This window comes from Falco biarmicus, chromosome Z (genome assembly GCF_023638135.1).
Source record: "Falco biarmicus isolate bFalBia1 chromosome Z, bFalBia1.pri, whole genome shotgun sequence".
In the NCBI taxonomy this organism is placed as follows: Eukaryota; Metazoa; Chordata; class Aves; order Falconiformes; family Falconidae; genus Falco; species Falco biarmicus.
In genome coordinates this window covers 5,677,082-5,700,381 of record NC_079311.1, presented here as the reverse complement: position 1 = coordinate 5,700,381, position 23,300 = coordinate 5,677,082, and the positions used below count along the sequence as shown (strand labels likewise).

The 23,300-nt window shown below is 39.4% G+C and overlaps 1 protein-coding gene across 1 annotated transcript in view; it reads right to left on the bottom strand.

Moving 5' to 3' along the window:
* Positions 1-23,300, bottom strand: part of ADGRV1 (adhesion G protein-coupled receptor V1) — a 291,184-nt gene that overhangs the window by 181,930 nt on the left and 85,954 nt on the right. Inside the window, 20 exon segments of the mRNA XM_056325098.1 lie at positions 318-550; positions 867-1,052; positions 1,193-1,331; positions 2,520-2,643; positions 3,201-3,318; positions 4,673-4,837; positions 5,460-5,639; positions 6,374-6,523; positions 6,525-6,557; positions 6,962-7,135; positions 7,874-8,082; positions 9,800-10,055; positions 15,576-15,722; positions 16,728-16,932; positions 17,421-17,643; positions 17,848-17,970; positions 18,643-18,895; positions 19,414-19,521; positions 19,985-20,128; positions 20,216-20,382. Coding sequence (XP_056181073.1) covers positions 318-550; positions 867-1,052; positions 1,193-1,331; positions 2,520-2,643; positions 3,201-3,318; positions 4,673-4,837; positions 5,460-5,639; positions 6,374-6,523; positions 6,525-6,557; positions 6,962-7,135; positions 7,874-8,082; positions 9,800-10,055; positions 15,576-15,722; positions 16,728-16,932; positions 17,421-17,643; positions 17,848-17,970; positions 18,643-18,895; positions 19,414-19,521; positions 19,985-20,128; positions 20,216-20,382 — 3,337 coding nt within the window.

Below are 23,300 nucleotides of genomic sequence, written 5' to 3'. Positions count from 1 at the left end.
GTCCAAAAATAGTAGTTTATTCCATGTATATTTTACTTTTTCACTCTTGTTTTATCTGATTTCATACAACTTGACAGCTTGACAGCCTAAGGACTTCCAGCCTTAATAAATCTTCATCAGCAAAATCTTTGTACTAATGTTAAAAGAATTGGGTTCCTGATACATCCAATTTCTATTAGAATTACTATTGTAGCCACATTACGAGATTATACAGTAAAACAGCTGAACTCCAGTTGTGACTTTTTGCAGGTAGATCAGATTTCAAATACAGTTTGTTCTTCTGCTTGTAATCAATCAACTGGGAATTTTATCTTTACCTTCCTTGGAGTTCCACTTCAGTAATCATCACTGAAAAGTCTTCAGGACCTTCAGGGAAGTCATCATCGTGAATTTCAACCAAAATAATTTTACTTTCCTCATGTGCTTCAAACAACAATTCCCTCACTGTGGGAGTAAAATCAATTCCCTCCTCTGCAGTCCCATTTATTATCTGAAAGCGGAGACGCACTTTGCCATAGGATCCCCTGGAACGCACAATGGTGATGTTAACCTGAGGGAAAGAGGACATTTTATTTTAAAAATGGTTTTGTTTTTCTGCTACAGCTGCCTTTATGAGACTATTCTAAAGGCATCTTTCTAATGGTTCTGTCAGGTAAGAACTATGTGCTTTAGAAAATACACAGTACATGTGACTTTGCAGATAGCCTTCTTTCTCAGAGTATTAGAAAACTCCAAAAGCCTCAGACAGGCATTCCGGGGGATGTGTTATGATAAATCTTGTGGGTTTTCCCTAAAGTTAAGCATAAATCTAGCAACAATACAATATCTATTAATATTTTATATAAGAAGGAATTTTAATCTAATACCCATTTTTCTTCTTCTGTTGTTTGCAATAGTTCCCGTGAAAATGTAAACTCTCCATACGGAAAATCACTGGCAGCCATGGTAACATTTGCTGTGCTGCTAGATTCATTTATGAGTCCTCCAGCACTGATTCCAGTTAGTTGAAACTGGTAGTAATGTTTTTCCTCTGGACGGTTGTCATCTACAGCCTAGGGAGAAGAATCAATGAAAGCTAACAGGATTTAAACCATTTCCAGGGAAAGAGGTATGAATAATTTCTAACCAAGATACTAACTAAATAAGTGGAAGTACTTGAAATAGCCAGTTGGTTGTAAAACCTCTCATATACCTGTATTAGAACAACTGCTGCAGACTGCCTGTCTCGCATTGTCAGGGTCCCCGATGTCTCAATAAATTCTGTGTGATGAGGAGGTGTTATATTCCAGTGTATTATGATCTCACCAAAAAACCCTGGGCCACGTATCAGGCTGCAGGTAAGAAGACAAACATGGATTTTATTTTCTACCTTTAGTATATATAGATATGTATATATATAATATTTACAATCAGAGATGGACTTTGTGCATGAAAGAAATGTTATCAGCACTGTGAAGCTTGAGTTTTAATGTACTATGACACTATTAAGATCTTTACAATTCCCTATTCAGAGCAGTAACATTTCTGCAGTTCTGTTTTATTTCCCTATGCTGGGAGGCATCTTGAGCTGTATTTTTTACTGAAAGGTCTTTAAAGTTTCTTTGCACATATAGCCCAAAGGTGGGGACTGAAAACTGAGCTCTCTTGGTTCCATTCTGCTTTTCCATAGATAGATATGCAAAACAGAATGGGAATGGAACTTAAGAGTAATGCCAGAGGCGATTATTTATTTATTTATTTATTTTAAGGCATAAGGACAGTAGAATACTCCTATGAAGTTGTTTGAGAAATATTCTGTCTGCTGTTTGTCTAAAAACCTAGAGCCTAATCCTACTCATGACATCAGTTTCTGCAAACTAAGTTATGGCAAAAATGTGTCTGTACCTAACATGATCTACAACATGATCTGCAACTACTGCTGCACAAAGCATCACTTTGTCTTTCGGGCTTCTCTGGGCAGCATGAGAAGCTGTTCTGTTGCTTGTATTTGCTGGTTGACCAAGGGAAAGTGTTGCAATCCTTTTTTCCAATACTGTTAGAATGTATGGTAACATCTTCATTTCTTCATTGTGTTTTCAGTTGACTAAATGCAGTGAAATACTTGCATCTTGATTCAACTAAAAACCCAGTTTCCACTTTGGTTATGCTAGCCATCATAAATGGAAATACATTTCAGGCACCAATCCTGAACTGAATTCCAAAAAGCACAAAGCACCTTCAAATCCCATTGATTCCCTTTCTCCCTCCCTTTGATTGGAATCCTCTTTCCTTTGATGTATCAATGTTGTAAATTATTTGAAGACTGAGAGGAATATTTGGAGCTCCACAGCAGGAATAAAAAGACACAGATATAGTATAATCTGCCCTTCTCTAAAAGCAAACATCTGACTTTAAAAATAGTTCTGATTTTAAGTATTAATGAAATGCAACACTTAAGAAATTTTACCCAAATGTGGAGTCTCATAGCTTTTGAAACTGATCTGTTGTTTTTCCTTTGGAAAAATGAGTATTGTACCTACCTAATAAGAGCAGTTCCATTATAATTTCCTGAAGGTTCTCCAATCAGAACATGCCTGGAAGAATGGGCTATCCCAACCACCCCAGAAGCTCCTTCATCAGCCACAATAATGATGGTTGCAACACCTATGAAGAGAACAAAGATTCTCATGGTAAATGAAAACTAATGAGCTAACTTTTGTAAATTTTGTAACATGAGTGGTTAAACACTGGCTTTCCAGAGGGCCCACAGAACCCCCATCCTTCAATATATTTAGAATTTGGGTGGACAACGCATTTAGCAACCTGATCTAATTGTGAAGTCTCCTGCTCCCTGAGCCAGATTTTCAACTAGATGACCCTTCCAGGATGGCCCCTTACAAATTAAATTATTTTACAGTTCTTACAGGTCTGAACCTGGTTTTTGGTTTTGCTCCTTTTTGTTAAAGAATTCTTTACAGACAATGTTAACTATCTGAACACAAAATTCTACAGCAACAATTAATTTAGAATTAAAAATTATGACCTAAAATTCTCTTAGATTTCTTCAGACAAGGAAACAACTTAGGGAAAAAGGCTGATGGTTAAACTGCTACCACCTAGCGGTAACAAAATATATAAATACTGTAGATTAAAATAATATGAACAGATTTGCTAGAATACTCATATGAAATGTCTCAGAATGTAATGAATCATTTCTTTACCATTTACAGGGGATATCTCTGCATCACCAGTAGAGACTAGGTGAATGGTAAATGTTTCATTCCCCTCCAGCAGACCATCCTGTATCGCATGTAAAACAATCAACTTCTGGTACTCAGTCTGCATCACACAAAGACCAGAAGAAAGATAGGTAGGTAGGTAGGTAGGTAGGTATACATATATCAAGTGAAACTAAAAAATACAGTATCACAAAAAAGAGTTTTTTTCTTTAACAAATCAAGTGTTAAGCATGCATATGCTTGATATGTTCTGTAATATTTTTAAAATATGACATTTCTGATCAGGCTGAAAAAATTTCTCACAGATTAATAAATAATAAAAATTCTCTCTCAAACATCATGTGCCACCCTAAAAATACCCCAGCTATTTTCAACCAAATGATGACTAAAATTACTTTGAAAATGTATTCACATGATTTGCAACTTAGGGGAAATTTTCTATACAATTTTTTTTTCCACCAGAAAGTGCATATTCAATAGCATACATACATTCTAACGATTAACATTATTAAGATTAGATATATTAGGTCATAGCCAATTCCTGTCTAATTCCCATTTTTGTCATTGGGCAGTAGCAAATGCTTAAAATAAGAATATAGGAAAAAAGTAGGTACACATTGTATAACTCCAGTATACACCATACATACATATTTGTATTCTTACATGTATGCATATATAAGAGCTTCAGGAAGAAAAAACAATGCCTAGGCCTACCAGTAGAGAAAGGATAGCATAATGATAGCAAAACTTTTCCAAATATTGGTGGTCTTACAAAAAAACCCCTATTTTCCAGCTGATTAAGAGAAACAACTGGTATGGCTATTCATTTAACATAAAATAAGCTTGTACAGACAGAAAAGATTATGCTTTGTGTTAAAACACTCTTCTTCAATAAATATTTTAAGCAGATTATGAAAGACCAGTATTAAGATAACAACAATAGCTTAAAAATATCCAGTATTTCAGCTTCTGCTTCAGAATTTTTTAACCTGCCAAGAAATACAAATCAAATAATAATGTCCAGTTAGAAAGTTACTGGGATGTTTTATTATTTATTTTTTGAATCTGTATATTTTGAGCGTTTATTTATCCTTCCCACACTTTCAGTATCATTCCTCCCTTTCACTTGTCTGATGCTGCAATGGAAAAAACGTTTCTGTAACATGCGGTACATTTTTGTTCCTCTTTTTTAATTGTAAAAACAGTTCAGATTTGAAGAGCCTATCTTCCTGATGATGACATTATGCTACCTTAAAAAAAGCTTTCCTTTTCTGTTTGAAAAAACACAGCATACTGCTAACCCCATCAGCTGAAACTCACTTTTTCCTAGTATTATAATACTTAATAACTCCCTACTTCTACAAATGTATAACAACCACCATGCAAACACACATAAGAAGAAGAAAGTATTTATAAATATCTAATAGTAATAATTATTGCAACATCATAAATACCTCATTAAACTGAAGGGTACCATTCAGAGGAGTCAGATCATATCTGGCTGCTTCCTCAAGAATCCATAACACTTTAACTGCTCCTCGTCCTCCTTGACTTCGACTGACGGTGAGCAGTGCGACTGCAGCAGGGTCATCAGGTGTCTGAGGTTCCTTCACTGTTACCTGATGAAGAAAGAGGAGGCAGTAGGAAAAGCTGTAGCAATAGGCATCTATCTATACAGGCTTGAGACAAGAAGCATTATCAATGACAATGCAAAATAGGGACAAGAGTGAAAATCAACAGGAAGATAATAGACGGAATGTGCTTAATTACGCTAGCAAAGATTAGTCACTTGTATTAATTCTGTAAGCCCTATGATTCAAAACAATTACAGACAATGAGTCACAAGCAGGCACAGCACCAGCAAAATGGAGAGCAGAAGAATCATTCAGTGACAAGAACAAGATGAGGTTTCATAATTTCTTTCCAAACTTTATTTTCAGTTATACAGATGGTTACTAAATCATTTTAATATTTAACAGACTACCAAAAGTCCTACCTGTGATGTCCTCAGTTGCTTGTATACTGAATTAAATTGACTCAGGCATGCAGAAATCTACACCTATGTAGCAGGACTGTCACTGTTACTACCATCCTACACAGCTAGAGGAAGGCAAGCACTGATATGCCTTTCAGTAAAGTCATCTTCCACTGCAATGAAAGCTTACCAAAATTGGCTATGTGTTAGTGACACAAACCGACTATGCAGCTTTAGCAGAAGAGTGTAATACAAATCGAACTCACATTCTTTTCTTCAAACCCAAATACTCCAACAGGGGAATCATTTGGTGGAATAGCGACAGTTACCAGGGTGTCATCCCCAAGTCTTGCACCACCTGTTACCCTCACCAGGGCAACCTTGAATATCTCAAGGAATTCAACTTCACTGTCATCTATGATTGTAATTTCTATTTCTCCTGTAGCCTGCAGAAATTGTTAGAAAAAAAGAGCAACAAAGTTTCACTTATAATATTCTGTGAAATTTTGGAAAAAAATCTGAAATTTAAAATAGGTAAATTTTATCTAACAATAAAAAAAACATTGTTCAGTTGTGCTTTTAAGACTTGTATATTTATAATAAGATAACAAAACTTCAAGAGTGGTTTATAAGTCCATCGACATAAATCTTGCATGTTAAAACCAGCAGACTGCTCTGCTTTGGTACTCAGTAGGAAGTGTGGGTAGGCAACACTGTACTTAAGCCAAAATTCTGCTCACAAAGTATATACTTCTATTTGCCAAAGACCCCTTCTGTTCACTTGAAATCAAAATGCCTTGTGTTTACAAAGTATCATCAGGGGCAGCATGAAATTTAAAACTGTATGTAGAACACAGCTAAGAAAACATACAGGCCTATTCTGAGATTTTACAGAGAAGACAGGTTGTGTTACAAATTTTCAGTGTAACAGGCTTTATTACTAGAAATTACACCTTCACTTGTGGAGGTACCAAAGGCATACAACCCTATTTGGTCAATGCTTATGAACATTCTGCTTTTCCATGTTAAAGAACTGAAGTCAGGAGCATCACTCACATACAAAAGGCCATAAATAAAATGTTTCAAATAAAAAGATGCAAATCTGCTGGAAGAAAACTTGAATTTGAGAAACTCTAAAGCTGGTAACTCAGAGACAGTTAAACTTTCAGCAAGTGCGTACCTGCCCATCTGCAAATGTGAGGTTTCCAAATGATGGTGCAAAGTCTTCAAAGGTAGCAGTTGATTGAATGGCTTCCCAGTACAGAGTTGCTGACCCAAACCTCCCAGCCTGTCGAACAACTCGAAGTTTCAATATATTCTGTGGTGGCGGGTACCTCATAACCAACGACAGCTCCAGTTATATCCTGTAAATTCAAATAAAAACTACTGAATGTCACAACTTTTTAATTGTTTTGTTTTAAATACTCACTTGCAGGTAAAAATAAATGAAGAAATAGACAACCACCTGTAAACTGGTCTGAATTTCACATTGACCTTGCTCTGCAGAGAAGTCTGAATTAGATGACCTCCTGAGGTCCATGTCAGAATATTACATGACACCAGTTTTAACACTTCCAGCTCCCAAACAAATTTCATATATTAATTGTGAAGAACTTCTAAAGAAGGAATTATTTGTCTGGTATCTGGCCTTTTATCCAGAACACTTTAGTGTCATAAAGCCTATTAGAACACTATCAGAACTGGTCTGAAAACACAGACACTCCTGCTGGGATGCTACTATAAATATTCTTCATTCAGACTTACTTACCTTTGTAACATTGAAACTAAAGACTCCTCTGGCATCATCATTTTCTTCAATTGTTATTTCAGCTATTTCTAACCCAATCCTCTTCACACTTGGCTGACCTCCAGTGGGAGAACTGACCAGTTGCACATCAGTAATATTGATTATAAAACCTTCCTCTAATTCTGGAACATTGTCCTGCAAAACATATTTTTAAATTTCACTTTTTTGATAAAACACTCTAAGTTATAACACAAGCAGGAAGCTGACTACTTCTAGGTTGCCTACTGTCCAGAAATTCTCAGCACTTGACACCACATAATCAGTTCCTTGCTTCACTTTATATGAAAGGCGAAGAAGACTACCACTACCCTTGCTGAGCTGTAGAAACTGAAGTTGGTAGTCTGATTCCAGATCTGTAAGAATGGTAGAAAGTAGCGCTGACTGTCACTTGTTTCTCCTACATGTAAGAAGGATGGCTAGATCTCAGAAATTAAGCCAGAACTTGAAAAACAGTAAATCTATTCTGAGTATATTTAAAGAATATAAATATTTTTGGTGAAAAAATTAACATCTCCTGAACTACAGAACAGATCTGTTAAGAGGCATGTAAAGTAAAATAAATCCTCCGTAAAAACCTGCAACAAGCTGAAAAACCAGCAAGCACCTAAGACATTCACAATTTTTTCCTTTGTCCCGATTAGACATTAATTTTGGGACTACAACAAAGAGCCTGGTTCATTCTCAGTGGTGAGTACTCAAATTCTTTTGAAAGAGATGACTGCAATTCTTACTGATATACAACCATCTGGTAAGGCAAGAATGCCACCTCAGCCATTTCCAGAATGCTAAACTCTACTTCTGGTATAGAAACAGAACCATTTTCCCTTTCCTTAAAAGATACTATTAGCTGAAGTTGTTGTTAAGACTACTCACAGGCAAAATAGTGACTACGACAGAAGTTACTGTTGTGTTCTCTGCCATCATGACTGTCTTCTTTTCCAGTATATAATCCTCATTCTCTGTTGCTTGGTTGGAGAAGGGAAGGTCAAAGTTTGGTGCGGTGCTCAGCTGAACTGCAATCTCTCCAACAAACCCTTGCTCTCGAACAATTTGTAAAGTAAGAATCGTTGAATTCACTCGCCCTGTAACAAGAATGGGGGGAGAGGAAAAAAAAAAAAATCAAGTCATGATTGTTTTAACCCTTGTCCTGCTTGCTTTTCTGCTCACCTAACTGTAATGGAGCTACTTGCTAGAGCCCACTTCAGTTCTGCTTAGCAACAAAACAATACTTGGGTAATTCAGTGACTCAGGCAAACGAGCACATACAAGCAGTGTGAACAAACACAACACACAGCATGTATGTCTGGAAAGCATTGTAAAACTGGATCTAGCGGAATAAAAATACGGGATATTTATAGTTTCGAAGGTTTGCTACATAAAGTGTTACTTCAATGTTGACATTTTTATTTAGTTTTCCTTTAGAACTCCCATCTCGCTATTTTGCCTGGTCTTCACAATTCTAGGAAATCACTATTGATTCCAATACAGAAAGCAGCATTGGAGACATCACTCTGGCTGCAAATGCTACATTTCCTTAACTCAAATGTTGAAGAAAATGAGACACGCTTGTATCTGTCTGGCTCAGATCCCTTTTGGGAAAGAAGTTCTGCAATTTTTTTCCAATAAACCACCAAACCCAGCACTTGGCTAAAAGTGCTGGGTTTATGACTGGAGAAATAAAAAACAATAAAGAGCAGCCAGCTTTGTACTTCAAACTACTTTCTGTTACTTGTATTAACTAGATACTACTTCACAGTTAGCACCTGTATATAATTCATTAAAAATACAATATTTAAAGACCAGAAAAGAATCTGTGCAACAAATGAAACCTAAGAACAAGCCTCGAAGCTCACTTCAAAGTACAAACGTTTATAATGTGCATGTGTGTGTATGTAAGGAACCAACAGAACACCTTCACAATACTTCCAAGAGCTAAAAAAGGGGCAACACTAATTCACTTTAAAATAGAACTGGTGAAGAGGTTTTAGCTGCAATAATATATTCTGATGGAAAATATATTTTCCATAAATTTTATTTGTTTTGGACAGAATATTAAATAGCTAGAAAATTTAAATTGCACTTTTGAAGTACAAATAGCCCATGGAAAGCCCTGGAAAACTACCAGGATGCCAGAGCGATCAGCTGCCTAGCTCCCTGGGCCAGCAGGGAGGGCAGGAGCTGGAGCATTGCAGCAGTCCTCCTCTGGCCAACTGCCTGGCAGACCCTTTACAACTTCACTCAGTGCCTGGGAGGAAAACTGACATAACCCTAATCAAACACACAGCTGGCAAGCAGAAAAATCCCAATTCAGTTTTCTTGACATGGAACTGACTCTCGCTCTGCTTCCTTACTTCCTCTATCCCACAGAACAAAAGGCTTCCCTTTTTGACCCAATCCATAAGGAAAGTCATTCTATGTAAATTATTTTAAACATTATATTAATCCCATTAAATTGGCAAGTTCAGCTTTTTACCTAAACAAAAGTCTTTTCTGTATTCGTGATTTGCAACACGAGCTGCCAAGATTTTAACTTGCCCCTTAAACAAAAATGACTGGATAATGTTGATATATGTAATGTGAAATACAGCATAAAATGTATGTAATGAAATACCAGAGTTACATATTTGAAAGGATATTTCTGCTACAAATCTTTTTATAGAAAAATGCTGTGAGATAGATATATATATAAAAATAAAAAATAATATTTTATATATATATATATAAAACCAGTGCTACAGCTTCATCAACATTGACTTTGAAAAAACATGTTTTTTCCTGAGAATCAAGAAACAGGCTTACCTTCTGGCTCTGTGACTTTAACAAAGAGAGACTCCATATGCCACCCAATCACACCGTGTGGAGAATCACTGGGTAAAATGGTCAGTACAGCTTTCGCCCTTTTGGGATCAATGACAGCTCCTTTTGTGGTATCCTGAACACCCACAGTGGTTACATGGGTGAGTGTGATTTCCACAGTCTCTGAAAGCTCTGCAACACTGTCCGCAAGAATTGTTAGCGTGATTGTGGACAGGGCCTGACCTTCTGAAAACGTAATCTAAAGTTTTAGAGGAAGGGGGAAAAAAAAGTGAAACTTCTATTAAGTGCTGTTATACCAACTGTTTCATTCTGCAAAACTCTATCAATTAAAAAAATACACACACACACACACATATAAATTTATATATATACCAATCACAGAATCACAAAACACCAGGCTGGGAGCAACCTCAAGGATCATCCAACTTTTCTTGGTAAAAGCACAGTCTAGACAAGATGGCCTAACACCCTGTTCAGGTGAATCTTAAAAGTGCCCAATGCTGGGGAACCCACCACTTCCCTGGAAAGATATCAAAATGGTTGATCGTTCTCATTGTGGGTTTTTTTTTTCTCCTCTGTCCAATTGGAATCTCTCCAGAGTAACTTGTACCCATCATCCTTTTCCATGACTTTTCCATGTGACTCCTTGTAAGAAGGGGGTCTCCTCCTTTGCAGCCATCCTTTAAATACTGAAACATGGTGACAAGGTCTACCCTAAGCTTTGTTTTCTCAAGGCAGAACAAACCCAGTTCTTTCAGGCTTTCCTTACACAGCAGGCTTCCCAGCCCCTTGATCATCTTCGTGGCCCTTCCCTGGACCCTCTCCAGCTTGCCCGCATCTTTTTTGCATGGCAGGGACCAAAACTGAACTCAGTATTCCAGGTTGGCCTGACAAGTGCTGAGTAGAGCAGGATAATGACTCCTTCATCTCTGCTGGTGATGCCCTTGCTGGTGCAGCCCAGCACCCTGTTGGCTTGCTTTGCCACAGCAGCACACTGTTCACTCATAGCTTGTCCACCAGGGCCCCCAGGTCTCTTTCCACAGAGCTGCTCCCCAGCCGGGTAGATCCTAGCCTGTGCTGTGGTCCTGGATTACATTTTCCCAGGTGCAAAACCTTACACTTGTTCTTGCTGAACTTCACAAGGTTCTTGTTAGCCCATTCTTCCAGCCCATCCAGGTCTTCCTGCAGGGTGGCTCTCCCTTCTGAAGTGTCCACTATCCCACTCAGTTTGGTAACATCAGCAGACTTTATCAGTGTACACTTCATTCCATCCTCCACGTCACTTATGAAGATATTAAACAGTGTTGGGCCAAATATCAAACCCTGGGGGACCCCTCTTGTGACAGGTTGCCAGATTGGAAAGGAGCTATTTACCGCCAGTCTCCACCCACCACACAGACCACTTGTCTAGACCATAACACATCAGTTTCTCTAGGAGGAAGCTGTGGGAAACCATATCGCAAGCCCTGGAGAAATCCGGGTAGACAAATGTCCACCACTCGCCCCACATGAACTGACCAGGTTATGTTATCACAGAGGGCAACAAGGTTTGTCAAGCACAATTTGCCCTTGGTGAATCCTTGCTGGCTTTTCCCAATCACATGCTTAATTTGACTTGTGATATTACCCAGGAGGATTCATTCCACAACTTTCCCAGGGACTGAAGTAAGACTGATAGGCCTATAATTTAGCGGATCCTCCTTTAAGCCTTTCTTGTAGATGGGGTGACATTAGCCTTCTTCCAGCCTTCTGGGACATCCCCTCGTCTCCATGACTTCTCAAAGATTATGGAAAGCAGCCTCAACAATGACACCAGACAGCTCTTCTAACACCCTTGTGTGGATAATGTTAGGGCCCATCGATTTGTAGGGGTCAAGCTCCCACAACAGTTCACATACCGACTCTTCCTTCACTGTTGGTGGGTCCATGTTTACATCAACCTGGATTTTTGTTCCCAAGGCCTGGGGGCTAACGGTGTTGGTAAAGGCATAGATGAAGAAAGCATTGAGAGCCTTTGCCTTTTCAGTGTTGTTGGTGACTAATTCACCTCTCCTGTTTAACAGTGGACCTATATTTTCCTTCTGTTTCTGCCTGTTGTTTATGTACCTGAAGAACCCTTTCTTGTAGTTTTTGACATCTTTGGCCAATTTAAATTTGAGCTGAGCTTTTGCTCTTCCAACTGCATCTTGTAGTTCTCAATGGGTATTCACCTTCTTCTCTGTCTCTGGTATGCTTCTCTTTTGGTTTTGAGTGGACTCAGAAGCTCGTAGTTAAGCCAAGGGGGTCTCTTGCTCTGCCTACTTCCCTTACCTTTAAAGTGGATGAATCGTTTTTGTACTTCCAGTAGAGCATTCTTGAAAAATCTCCACCACTCACTAGCCCCTTTATCCTCCATGGAAACTTCCCATAGAGTCCCTACCAACTGAGCAATGAGCAAGCTGAAGTCTGCTCTTCTAAAATCTAAAAACTTTGCCTTACTGCTAACCTTCAGTGTGCTCAGCAGGATCCCAAACTCCACAATACTGTGATCACTGCAACCAAGGCTATCACTAACCAAGATATGTAATACAAAGCAGGTTTTCTTGGTTTGTGAGTATCAAGTCCAGCAGTGATTCCTCATTCCTGGTTGGCACATCTAACATTTACAAGAGGACGTAGTTCTCTACACATTCCAGGAACCTGATGGATTATGTGTGAGCTGCTGCATTGTTCTTCCAACAAATGTCTGGGTAGTTGAAGTCACCCACAAGAACCAGGTTCCGTTGACCTGAAGTTTGCCTAAGTGATCCAAATATTGCTTCGTCGACCTTATTGTCTTGGTTTGGAGGTTGGTCGCAGATGGCTACTCTAACATCCCCCTTGGAGATGAACCCTCTGATCTTGACCCAGAGATATTTGATAGGGCTTTCACAATCACCATAGCTGACTTCTATACAGTCAAAGTTCATGACTCCTCCTCTTCCTCCCTGCTTGTCTTTACAAAACAGTCTATAGCCACCCACCATGATCCTCCAGCCATGTGAGTGGTCCCACCCTATTTCAGTTATTCCTATAATATCATAAATTTCTGACCTGGCACAGAGCTCCAGTTCCTTCTGTTTGCTCCCCAAGATGTATATATATATATATATTAAAAATTGTATGGAAAACTATGTAAGACCCAAAGAGAGAGGTGACATAAAGAAACACTCTGAGAAAAATGCAATGTGGTAAGATAATTTGAAACACAGCTCACAAAGCAAGAAATAAATTCTCAGTCAGAAGCATACTAATCAGAGAGACCAAACTCCCAGTTGAAAATTACTCTATGATTCTATCAAAATGAGTTTGGTAAAATCAAGCTACCTACAGATATCTGCTTTATAAACAGGCATTCCACCTGAGACCACATTCCCACTTCAGGCAGAACAGCTCAGCTGTTTCGAAGTGATCATATGTCTTCATTATCACAGAATCACACAATGGTTGAAGTTGGAAGGGACCTCTGGAGATCACCTAGCCCAACTGCCCCTGCTAAGAACAGGGTCAACCACAGCAGGCTGCTCAGGGCCATGTCTCCAAGGACAGAGACTTCACGATCTCCCTAGGTAACCTGATCCAGTGTTTCACTACCCTTACAATAGAAGTTTTTTTCCTCATGTTCAAATTTAATTTCCTGTATTATGCACATTGCAGACACAGGACATGGACAAGAACTATCTTGCTCCATCTTCTTTACTCTTGAACCCATGTGTTTATACGCAGCTGTAAGATCCTCCCTGAGACTCCTCCCATGTATCAAATGCTCCAGTCCCTTCACCACCTTCATGGCACCGCTGGACTCACTCCAATATACCCATGTCTCTCTTACTGAGGAGCACAGAACTAGACCCATCACTCCAGATGTGTCTTACTAGTACAGGGGAGGGATCAACCCCCTTGACATATTGGCAGTGCTTTGTCTCAGACCAGTATGCTCACATAGCTGGCTCATATTCAGCTTACTGCTTTTTGTTAGATATCTTTCAAATTATTCAAAACTACCTGTCTTCACTGAGGTTTTAAGACCCTCTCGAAGATTAAAGAAAGGCAAATCAGTAACCTGCTGACAACTCAGCATCCTTTCTTATGCAATATATTAGGTCTAGCTGGGCTGGAATTAACTTTCCCCACAGCAGCCTGTATAGTGCTGAGTGCTGCATTTGTGGCTGAAGCAGTGTTCAAAACCCAGCAATACTGTGATTATTGCTGAGCAGTGCTCTCACAGCGTCATAGGTTGGGGTTGGGCAAGAGGTTGGGAGGGGACACAGCTGGGATAGTTGATTCAAATTCACCAAATGGATATTCCATACCACATAATATCATGCTCAGTATATAAAAGCTGAGAGTAAGGAGGCAGGGAGGACACACATAGGGCACACTAATTTGTGGTTATGGCATTTATTTTCCAAAACAACTGCTACATGTGATGGGGATCTGCTTCCTAAGAAGTGGCTGGACATCTGTCTGCTGATGGGAATAAATTCCACTCTTCGCTTTGCTTCCATGCGTGGCTTTTGCTTTTCTTATTAAACTATCTTTATCTCGAAGTTTTCCACCTTATTTTCTCCCCTGTCCTGCTGAGAAGGTGGAGTAAGAGAGCAACTGGGTGGGGGTTTGGCAGCCAGCTAAGGTCAACCCACCATATTTAAATATGTCAAAAGAATGATGAGCATATAATATGTATCAAAATCACTGGTAATTGAAGAAATGTCAACAGTTTTGTTGATTTTTTTCTTTTTTTTTCAGATAAAATGATCAAGAAATGCTTTGTCTATCTGTATTCTTATTTTTAAATTCAAAGGGCTGGCCACTTGATCAGGTCTCTCTCAACACAGAAGACGTGTCATGTCTATAAACGCTTAGGCTACACCTTTGCTGAAGGACAAACAGAAATTTCCAGTGAACAACATTGTAACTCTAACTTTCTTCATTTCCTACCTGCAAACATTTGCCGGGAAATCATGTAGCATCCATTTGGAATACTCAGGGAGTACTTTAATAATTTCAGTATGATTGTTTTGGAATTCTTGATTTCCCTTCTGTTGATTTTTCTCTGTTTTTTTTTTATATTGCATCAAACCCATTATTTCCAGGTGCAAAGTTTATTTCTAGAGTCTTTTGGGCCTTTCTTCCCTCAGATGTGGCTTATGCTACAGCCCTACTGCCTCAAAGCCCATAAGGCTTTGTGTCTTCTGCAGATGGCCAGCTTTTCTTGATGTAAGGAACCTGGTGTCTGTCCGTCCTAAGGCATACCAAGAGCTTTGGCTAGCAGGAAACACTGGATTTTAACATGGCTGGAAATCTAAATAGTCTCAGAAACAGAGAAAACTGGGACTTCCCATATTCTCCTGGACCACTGAAGGTCTCAGCTGTATTGACAGGGTCAGGGTGAAGCACAAACCCTCCCAGATTCTCACCTATGCAAATGATTTGACACAGGATCCGGATCTCACAGCAGGAAGAAAGGAAGAGGGGAACATAATACTGCAGATACTAATTTCTAGTGCCTGGACAACACTGCAATATCTGGTTCTAGAAGAGAAAGAGTGATGGTGCAGTATTACATGCCAGCCAGAAGTGTGAACTGTCAGAATCACAGGAAAGGACCAGGAAGCAGGAATTAACAGAAGAGTAGGGTAATCTAACATGTACTATCCTTCTCCCTCTGTACATCTACACCTACTGTCTGAGGCAACACAGTCAGTGCTTCCCTAATATCAGTGATGTTATTACATACCATTCCTGAAGCTGGAAATACATCACTTATGCTCCCATTTGCGATCCACTCTACTGTAACTCGTCCATATGTTCCTATTAAACGTTCAATGTTCAAGGTGATTAAGCTGTCCTGTTCCATTTCTTCAACTTGTTTAAATAATGAACTCTGGAAAACAAAGTAGCAGAACCACAACATTATTTTCTTATAAAGAAAATTTTCTTTAAGCATCTGGGCATTCAATGGGGGCCAGTGACATTGGCAACAATCAGTTAATGTACTATTAAGTAGCTAAATACATGCTCATTGATTAAATTTATATGTCCTAATTTTCAGAGGTATTCAATACCCCCAGGTTTCATGGATGTAAGAATTTAAAATGTTAGGCCTCTTTATCCTAAGTCAAAACACCCAATGTTTTTGTTTGGACTTTTTATTAGGTTGGTGGGGTTTTTTATGTACAGTATTTTATGTCCAAATCGTTTGAAGCAGAGAATAAAAAAGTGGACCTTCAAGAAAGCTATGTCTTTACTGCTGTTATTTACTGTTATTCACTCTCCTCACACAAGTACAGATGCAATGTTTCATTTCAGTATTGACTCTTCCATGTTTTATATCTTCAGCACGCATTTACTATATATGTACCTGTCTAGATAACTTCTACGCTGTTTGATAATTTAGGAAGTAACCACTCCAACTAATACCTTCAGTCTGACATCTTTTTCAAAGAAATTATTTTGTTCTAGCAGACTGGCTCATCTTGTGACATAACCCAATTAGTATCTTTCAGGGGAAAAAATATCTTCAGATTTGTTTACTTAATAACCTTGATTAACCAAACAGTAGCAACTCTATGACGATACCACACATGCCATCTGAAAACTGAATTTTTAGGTTGTTGCAAAATCAAGCTGATAAACTAAAGAGTTAATCTAAATGTAAGGGGATTATAAAAAAATAGCGACAGACTGTGGAACAGATTTTCTATCACCGTGTGCTCTATGTAATCACACAGCAACGCTAAAGGGATGTTAAAAAGCTTCTAACTCAGGTTGCTACAAGATTTTAGAAAAACAACCCTGTCAAATGTTCCAGTTCAGTTTTAGTATGATTGTGTTACATTATTCAGAAATTATATATACATATTTTAATAATTTACCTTAGAAGTTTTACCTGAGCAAATGCAATGACTCCATAGGCATTGTCATTGGGAGGAATAATTATGTTGACAAAACCATGAACACCAATCTCTGCACCTCCCTTAGGGTTTTTCAACCACACTTTGAAGCATTCTTCCTCCTCTGGGATGATGTCATCCAGGATATTCACTGCTATCACAGCTTCCATGTCTCCAGGCTCAAATATCAATTCACCTGAACTAGCATAAAAACACACACAACTCATAATTATAAACTGAGGATAGCTGATTAATGAACTTTGAAAGTACTGTTGTAAATTTAACAAGCATTTTCGGAGCTGGAATTATTGTTTATATTCCTAAGGAAGTAATTGACATTTAAAGGTTATATGGTTTGGGTTGGGGGTTTGGTGTTTTGGTTTTTTTCTTTTTTAAATTATAATAGATCATAGAGTAACTGAAATTATGAAAGGAATTTAATTTACCATAAATAAAAGCTTTCAAAAAAACCAAGTCATAACTGCAAGTCCTTTCTTGCCATGTTTTCAAGCCAGTTGTGAGGCTGTTTGACTTCAGGTCATCTTAAACCTACCTGTGAAAAATTCCCTTTAGTGTTAACAAGCACATCACACACAAAAGTATAGAACCCTCTCCACTGTAACAAAAACAGCATCACAGAAAAAGAAATGCAAGTGCTAGAAGAAAACTATATAAACAAAAACACCTACCTGGGTATAAAATCTGACTGGTTGGAGATAGTGGTCAGCTCATAAATCTGGGACTTGGACTCTACTGACAGAGCAATCAAGCTCTTGCTAGAGTTCAGAGACCTTGCGGTAGCTGAAGTGATATGATCTGCATACGGGGCTTCCAGCATTAGAGAGAACTGGTTCCCTTCCGAGTTCCAAGAATACAGTGCTGTGGAGTCCTTACCAGATAGGAGGATGTGAACTACATCACGCAAGGAGAAGAAAAAAGAAATATTCAGGGATATATTTCAAAATTCTCCTTGTAATGCCAGAAACACCTTTAGTGGCACAATGATTATAGTAACTTTTAAAGTCTGAAAAATAATATGAAAAAATAAGCACAGATGTTTCTTCAATTCAGCATTATAAACTAGGATTTGAACAAATATTGCCATTTAAGTCTTACCTAAACCTGAAGGAGGCATGAAAACATGGGTGTTTCTTACAGCGTAGACTGGAAGAGACTGAAAGTGTCTAAAGGTAGACTGCCCTGTCTCCCAGATGAAAATTTCAGAAGAATTTCCAGATTCTACAAAGAAGTAAAATGACAAAACTTACATTATTTTGTTGCCTGTTAAATTGCATACCGGTGGCCATTCAAAATGCAATTTGGCAGCTTTAATTACCAAGTGAGACCAATGGCCATGTTTTCCTTTTTTCTTGGTGCATAATAACTGCATAGTATGACTAATCTCCATGGGATGATTCATTTACTGATATTACTGAAGGACTTTGCACACATGCACATGTAAGAACACTAAGATTGCCAGCAGACAACAGCCAATTGCAAAGAAACCTACAGACTGCAACATAAACATTTCCATAGGCATAGGGATGCAGTCATAAAACAATGTGTAAAACGTTGTAATAAAAAACACATGTACTTTGCTGACAATGATCTTTGCAAATCACAAAGCTCAGAAAAGCTTAGAAAGGGTACAATCAGCAGCTGCATGAATAGTTACTTCCTACTGTTCTTGGGAAAATATTTCATTAGTTTCATAAGTATTTGAGAACAAAGACAATGCTTTTATTTTCTGAGTGACAAAACAGAGACCAATTTGATAAAATGCTTAACGGTGAATTGTCACTTCCCAGTAATGCTTTAATCCCTGTCTAAACTCCTTCACCCCAAATGCCCTTGCTATCAAACAAGCCAGCACATACTTCGCAAACTCAGTGTTTGTCTTCTGCTAAATACCTTTTGCTGTAATTAAATAGATATCAGATCCAGAAATCCAGGCCTCCATATGTTCTATTTCTTTTGCTGGCAATTGATGAAGATTCCTAAACTCATTATTCAACCACTGGTACAACAGCATGTTCTGGTTGGTATCTGACAAAGAAACTAATAGGTGCATAATGCCTCCTCTAGGAAACAAGGCTATGTTCAGAGCCCTGTAAAGTGGAAGCTGATGATGCAGCACAAATACATCTTTAGACCACTGGAAAACCTGTGAAAATATGAAATATTTATTATTACATATTCATAATTAGCACAAATAGAAGAGAAATTAAGTGTCACAATGAAAAACCAGGAAGAATTATAGTGAACTGAATTCCTCATTTCTGTGGTGGACCCTGCATTAACATAGAAGCACACCGGTAAGTAACCACCTTACTGCAAGCACCTGTGCCTGTACTCATTTTCAGATGAATAGGTTTATGTCCAGAAGCTATTTCTGTTCTTATAGGTGTTTAACATGCTAGATTTCAAAACAGAAATACAGAAACTCAAACCAGAAACACTAATGACAAAATTAAACCAAAGGTAAATTACATGTTAATGTAGACAGTATTGCTACCCTTAAAGAAGCCTAGAACTTCAAGTCTTTTAAATCCATAAAGAAATATAAGTAACTTTCCAGAAATATATACTCACAGGGTTGGTTTTTTTTATTATCCCTTCATATTTCAAACCCAGAACTAACCAAACTACCCACATCAAAGCCAGGGACAAGTGTATTCTAACCTGGATGGAACTGGAACTTGCTGCATGACTCACAAAAATCAAATAGTCTTCTTCATCCACAGCAAAATGTTTCACGTGGCTGGTATCCAGAATAGAGATCGTCTGTATCTATGAGATGAATATGACAACAATGGTGTTTGGAAGTCACTTCAAGTGTCAGATCTATACATATATAAACATATTTTTAAAAATTGCAACATCACATATAAAAATATATTATATATATATATATAGTTACATATATGTAATTTTACATATTCAAAAATATATCTATATTTACCAAATTAATACAACTTACCATACATTTCCCAGAAAATGTTCTATGACTTCATTGCTCCACAATTTCTTTCCTCATTTCCCAGGTCACTTTCCCTCATACCCAAAACATAAATATAAAACAACAGCAGCCAGCCAGCTGTAAAACCTTACATCACTGAAGTCATGCAGAACATCAGGGCCCCAAACCAGCCAAGCACAGAGTGTTTCTTCTAAAATCTGGCTGGACTGGAAGGCCTCCTGAGGTCCTTCCCAATCCCATTATTTTATGATTTTGTAAGTAAACCAGATTTACCTTCAACAGCCTGCGTCCAGGCATGAATGCATACACACTGTTGTTGGAAGCTCCCTGACTGCCTCCTCCGTGAGTAATCACAAGGTAAGGAGAGGCATGAATTTGGAAAGACACACAGCTTTTAGGATTCCACATACTGAAATTCTGAGAGAGGGAAAAAAAAAAAAAGCAGCATGAAGACCTAAATTCCTTATTAAGTAGCATGCTTGGTGTTTACAAGCAAATATTTACCTCTACAGGAACAAAAACTCCTTTCCACTGGTAGACAGTAGAAAATGTAGCTGGAGGCGTACGCAACAGAACACCATACAGGATTTCTCCTGATGTGAAGAAACACCAGCTAGGTGCTGACTCTTCTATGAAGCTTTGCAAGACAGACAGGACACTGATACTACCCCCTGTGATATAGTAGAAGAAAATACTGTTAATTCTTGAGGTCTTTTTCAATGCCTTTTTCATCATTTGCTGCCAAAAGCAAACCTAGTATTACAAATGTTAGAGTTGGCTCTAAATAGTTGGTATAAGTGTATGTGAATGTATGGATATGTTATAGTTCTGATGATGTAACAAGAGCTAGGCAATAAAAGTATTCATATATTGCAATTGTGTATGAAAGATGCATAGGCAATTTGAGTCTGATTCAGAATGATTCAGTTAGGAATTGAGCTAGCGAGAAAATTAGCTAGATAGCAGGTAGTGAAAAAAGTGACAAAGAAACTAGAAAATGTATGTGTTTGTCCTCCACCCCCTCATCACAACAAGCATTCATGGCACGAAGATTATTAAACTGCCTAAGCTGTTTGAATGGCATACAGAAAAAAACCACTGTGTTGTCAGAATTAAACTCTAAGAGCTGATCTCCCAGTCCCACACCTAGGTGAGAAGAGCTGCTGAGCCAGGCAAAGTATTTATCCATGTTCAAAATCAGGCATTTCCTTTTTTGCCTTGTTAGTTTCAGTCTGGATTAGCGAGCAGCTATACACATATCAGTGAAACAAAAAAAAAAAAGCCTAGTATGTAAATGGGAACAAATGGGCAGAGAGGGAAGGATAGCTTCCTTCAATGGCAGGGCTAATTTGGACCTGATTAAAATGTTCATGAAATTACAGCCTGGGAGTCCCACAAATGCCATCTCAGTAGGTGCACTGGGATATAATAGAAAATTGGAGCTCCATCTGGGGATGGATGAGGTGCCAGCTGAGAGCTTATGAGTCAGGATTAAGGGGAGAGCAGGGGAAGAGACAGGTGACATTATAGTGGGGGTCTGCTACAGGCCATCTGACCAGGAAGACAGAGCAGATGAGGCCATCCACAGATAGATAGGAGCTGCTTCGTGTTCACAAGCCCTGGTCCTCATAGGGGACTTCAGCCTCATCAATATTTGTTAGAAGGACAACAGAGCAGAGCATAGATAATCCAGGAGGTCCTTGGAATACATTGATGATAACTTCCTTCTCCACGTGATAGAGGAGTCAACGAGGAGAGGTGCCATGCTGGACCTTGGTCTCACCAACACAGAGGGGCTGGTGAGGAATGTGAATCTCAAGGGCAGCCTGGGCTGCAGTGACCATGAAACGGTAGAGTTTGAGACCCTTAGGGCAGTGAGGAGGGTGCACAGCAAGCTCGCTACCCTGGCCTTCAGGAGAGCAGGCAGTGGCCTCTTCAGGGGTCTGCTTGGTAGACTGCCATGGGATAAAGCCCCGGACAGAAAAGGCACTCAAGAAAGCTGGTTAATATCCAAGGATCACCTCCTCCAAGCTCCGCGGTGATGCACCCCAACAAAAGTGAAGTTGGGCAAAAAAGCCAGGAGCCCTCCATGGATGAACAAGTTGATCCTGGACAAAATAAAACAGAAGGATGCCTACAGAAGGTGGAAGCAAGGACAGGTAGCCTGGGAGGAATACAGAAAAACTGTCTGATCAGCCACGGAACAGGTTAGGAAAGCTAAAGCCTCGATCAAATTAAATCTGGCCAGGGACATCAAGAGCAACAAAAAAAGCTACTATAGGCATGTCAGCAACAAAAGACAGACCAGAGAAAACAGGGGTCCTCTCCAGAAGGAAATAGAAGACTGATTTACCTGGGACATGGCGAAGGCTGAGGTACTTAATGACTTTTTTTGCCTCAGTTCACTGACAAGTGCTCCAGCCACACCACCCAAATTGCAGAAGGCAAAGGCAGGGACTGGGAGAATGAAGAACTGCCCACTATAGGGGAAGATCAGCTTCAAGAGTGTACAAGGAACCTCAAGGTGCACAAGCCCATGGGACCTGATAAGATGCATCTGCAGGTCCTGGGAAAAGTGGTGGATGAAGTGGCTAAGCCACTATCCATCATACTTGAGAAGCTGCAGCAGTCCATTGAAGTTCCCACCGACTGGAAAAGGGGAAACATAACTCCCATTTTTAAAAAGGCAGATAAGGAAGATGTGGGGAACTACAGGCTGGTCAGTCTCACCTCAGTGCCTGGCAAGATGATGGAGCAGATCCTCCCGGAAATTATGCAAAGGCACATGGAAAATAAGGAGGTGACTGGTGACAGCCAACATGGCTTCACTAAGGGCAAATTGCGCTGTCAGATCTGGTGGCCTTCAATGACAGGTTTACAGCTTTGATGGGTTAGGGAAGAGTGACTGACCATCATGTACCTGGACTTGTGCAAAGCATTTAACACTATCCCACATGACATCCTTGTCTCTAAACTGGAGAGACATGGATTTGACAGGTGGACCACTCAGTGGATAAGGAATTGGCTGGGTGGTCACACTCAGAGAGTTGTGGTCAATGGCTCGATGTCCAACTGGAAACCAGTGATGAGTGGTGTTCCTCAGTAGTCTTGTGCTGTTCAACATCTTTGTCAGCAACACGGGCAGTGGGATCAAGCACACCCGCAGCAAGTTTGCTGATGACACCAAGCCGTGTGGTGCGGCTGACAGGCTGAAGGGAAGGGATGCTGTCCAGAGGGACCTGGGCAGGCTTGAGAGGTGGGCACGTGCGAACCTCAAGAAGCTCAACAAGGCCAAATGCAAGATCCTGCACATGGGTCAGGGCAACCCCCTGTATCAATACAGGCTGGGCAGAGAATGGATTGAGAGCAGCCCTGAGGAGAAGGACTTTGGGGTGCTGGTGAAAAAAAAGCTCAGCATGACCTGGCAATGTGCACTTGCAGCCCAGAAAGCCAACCAAATCCTGAGCTGCATCAAAAGCAGCATGGCCAGCAGATAAAGGGAGGTGATTCTCCCCCTCTGTTCCACTCTGGTAAGACCCACCCTGCAGTGCCGCATTCAGCTCTGGGGCCTCCAACACAGGAAGGGCAT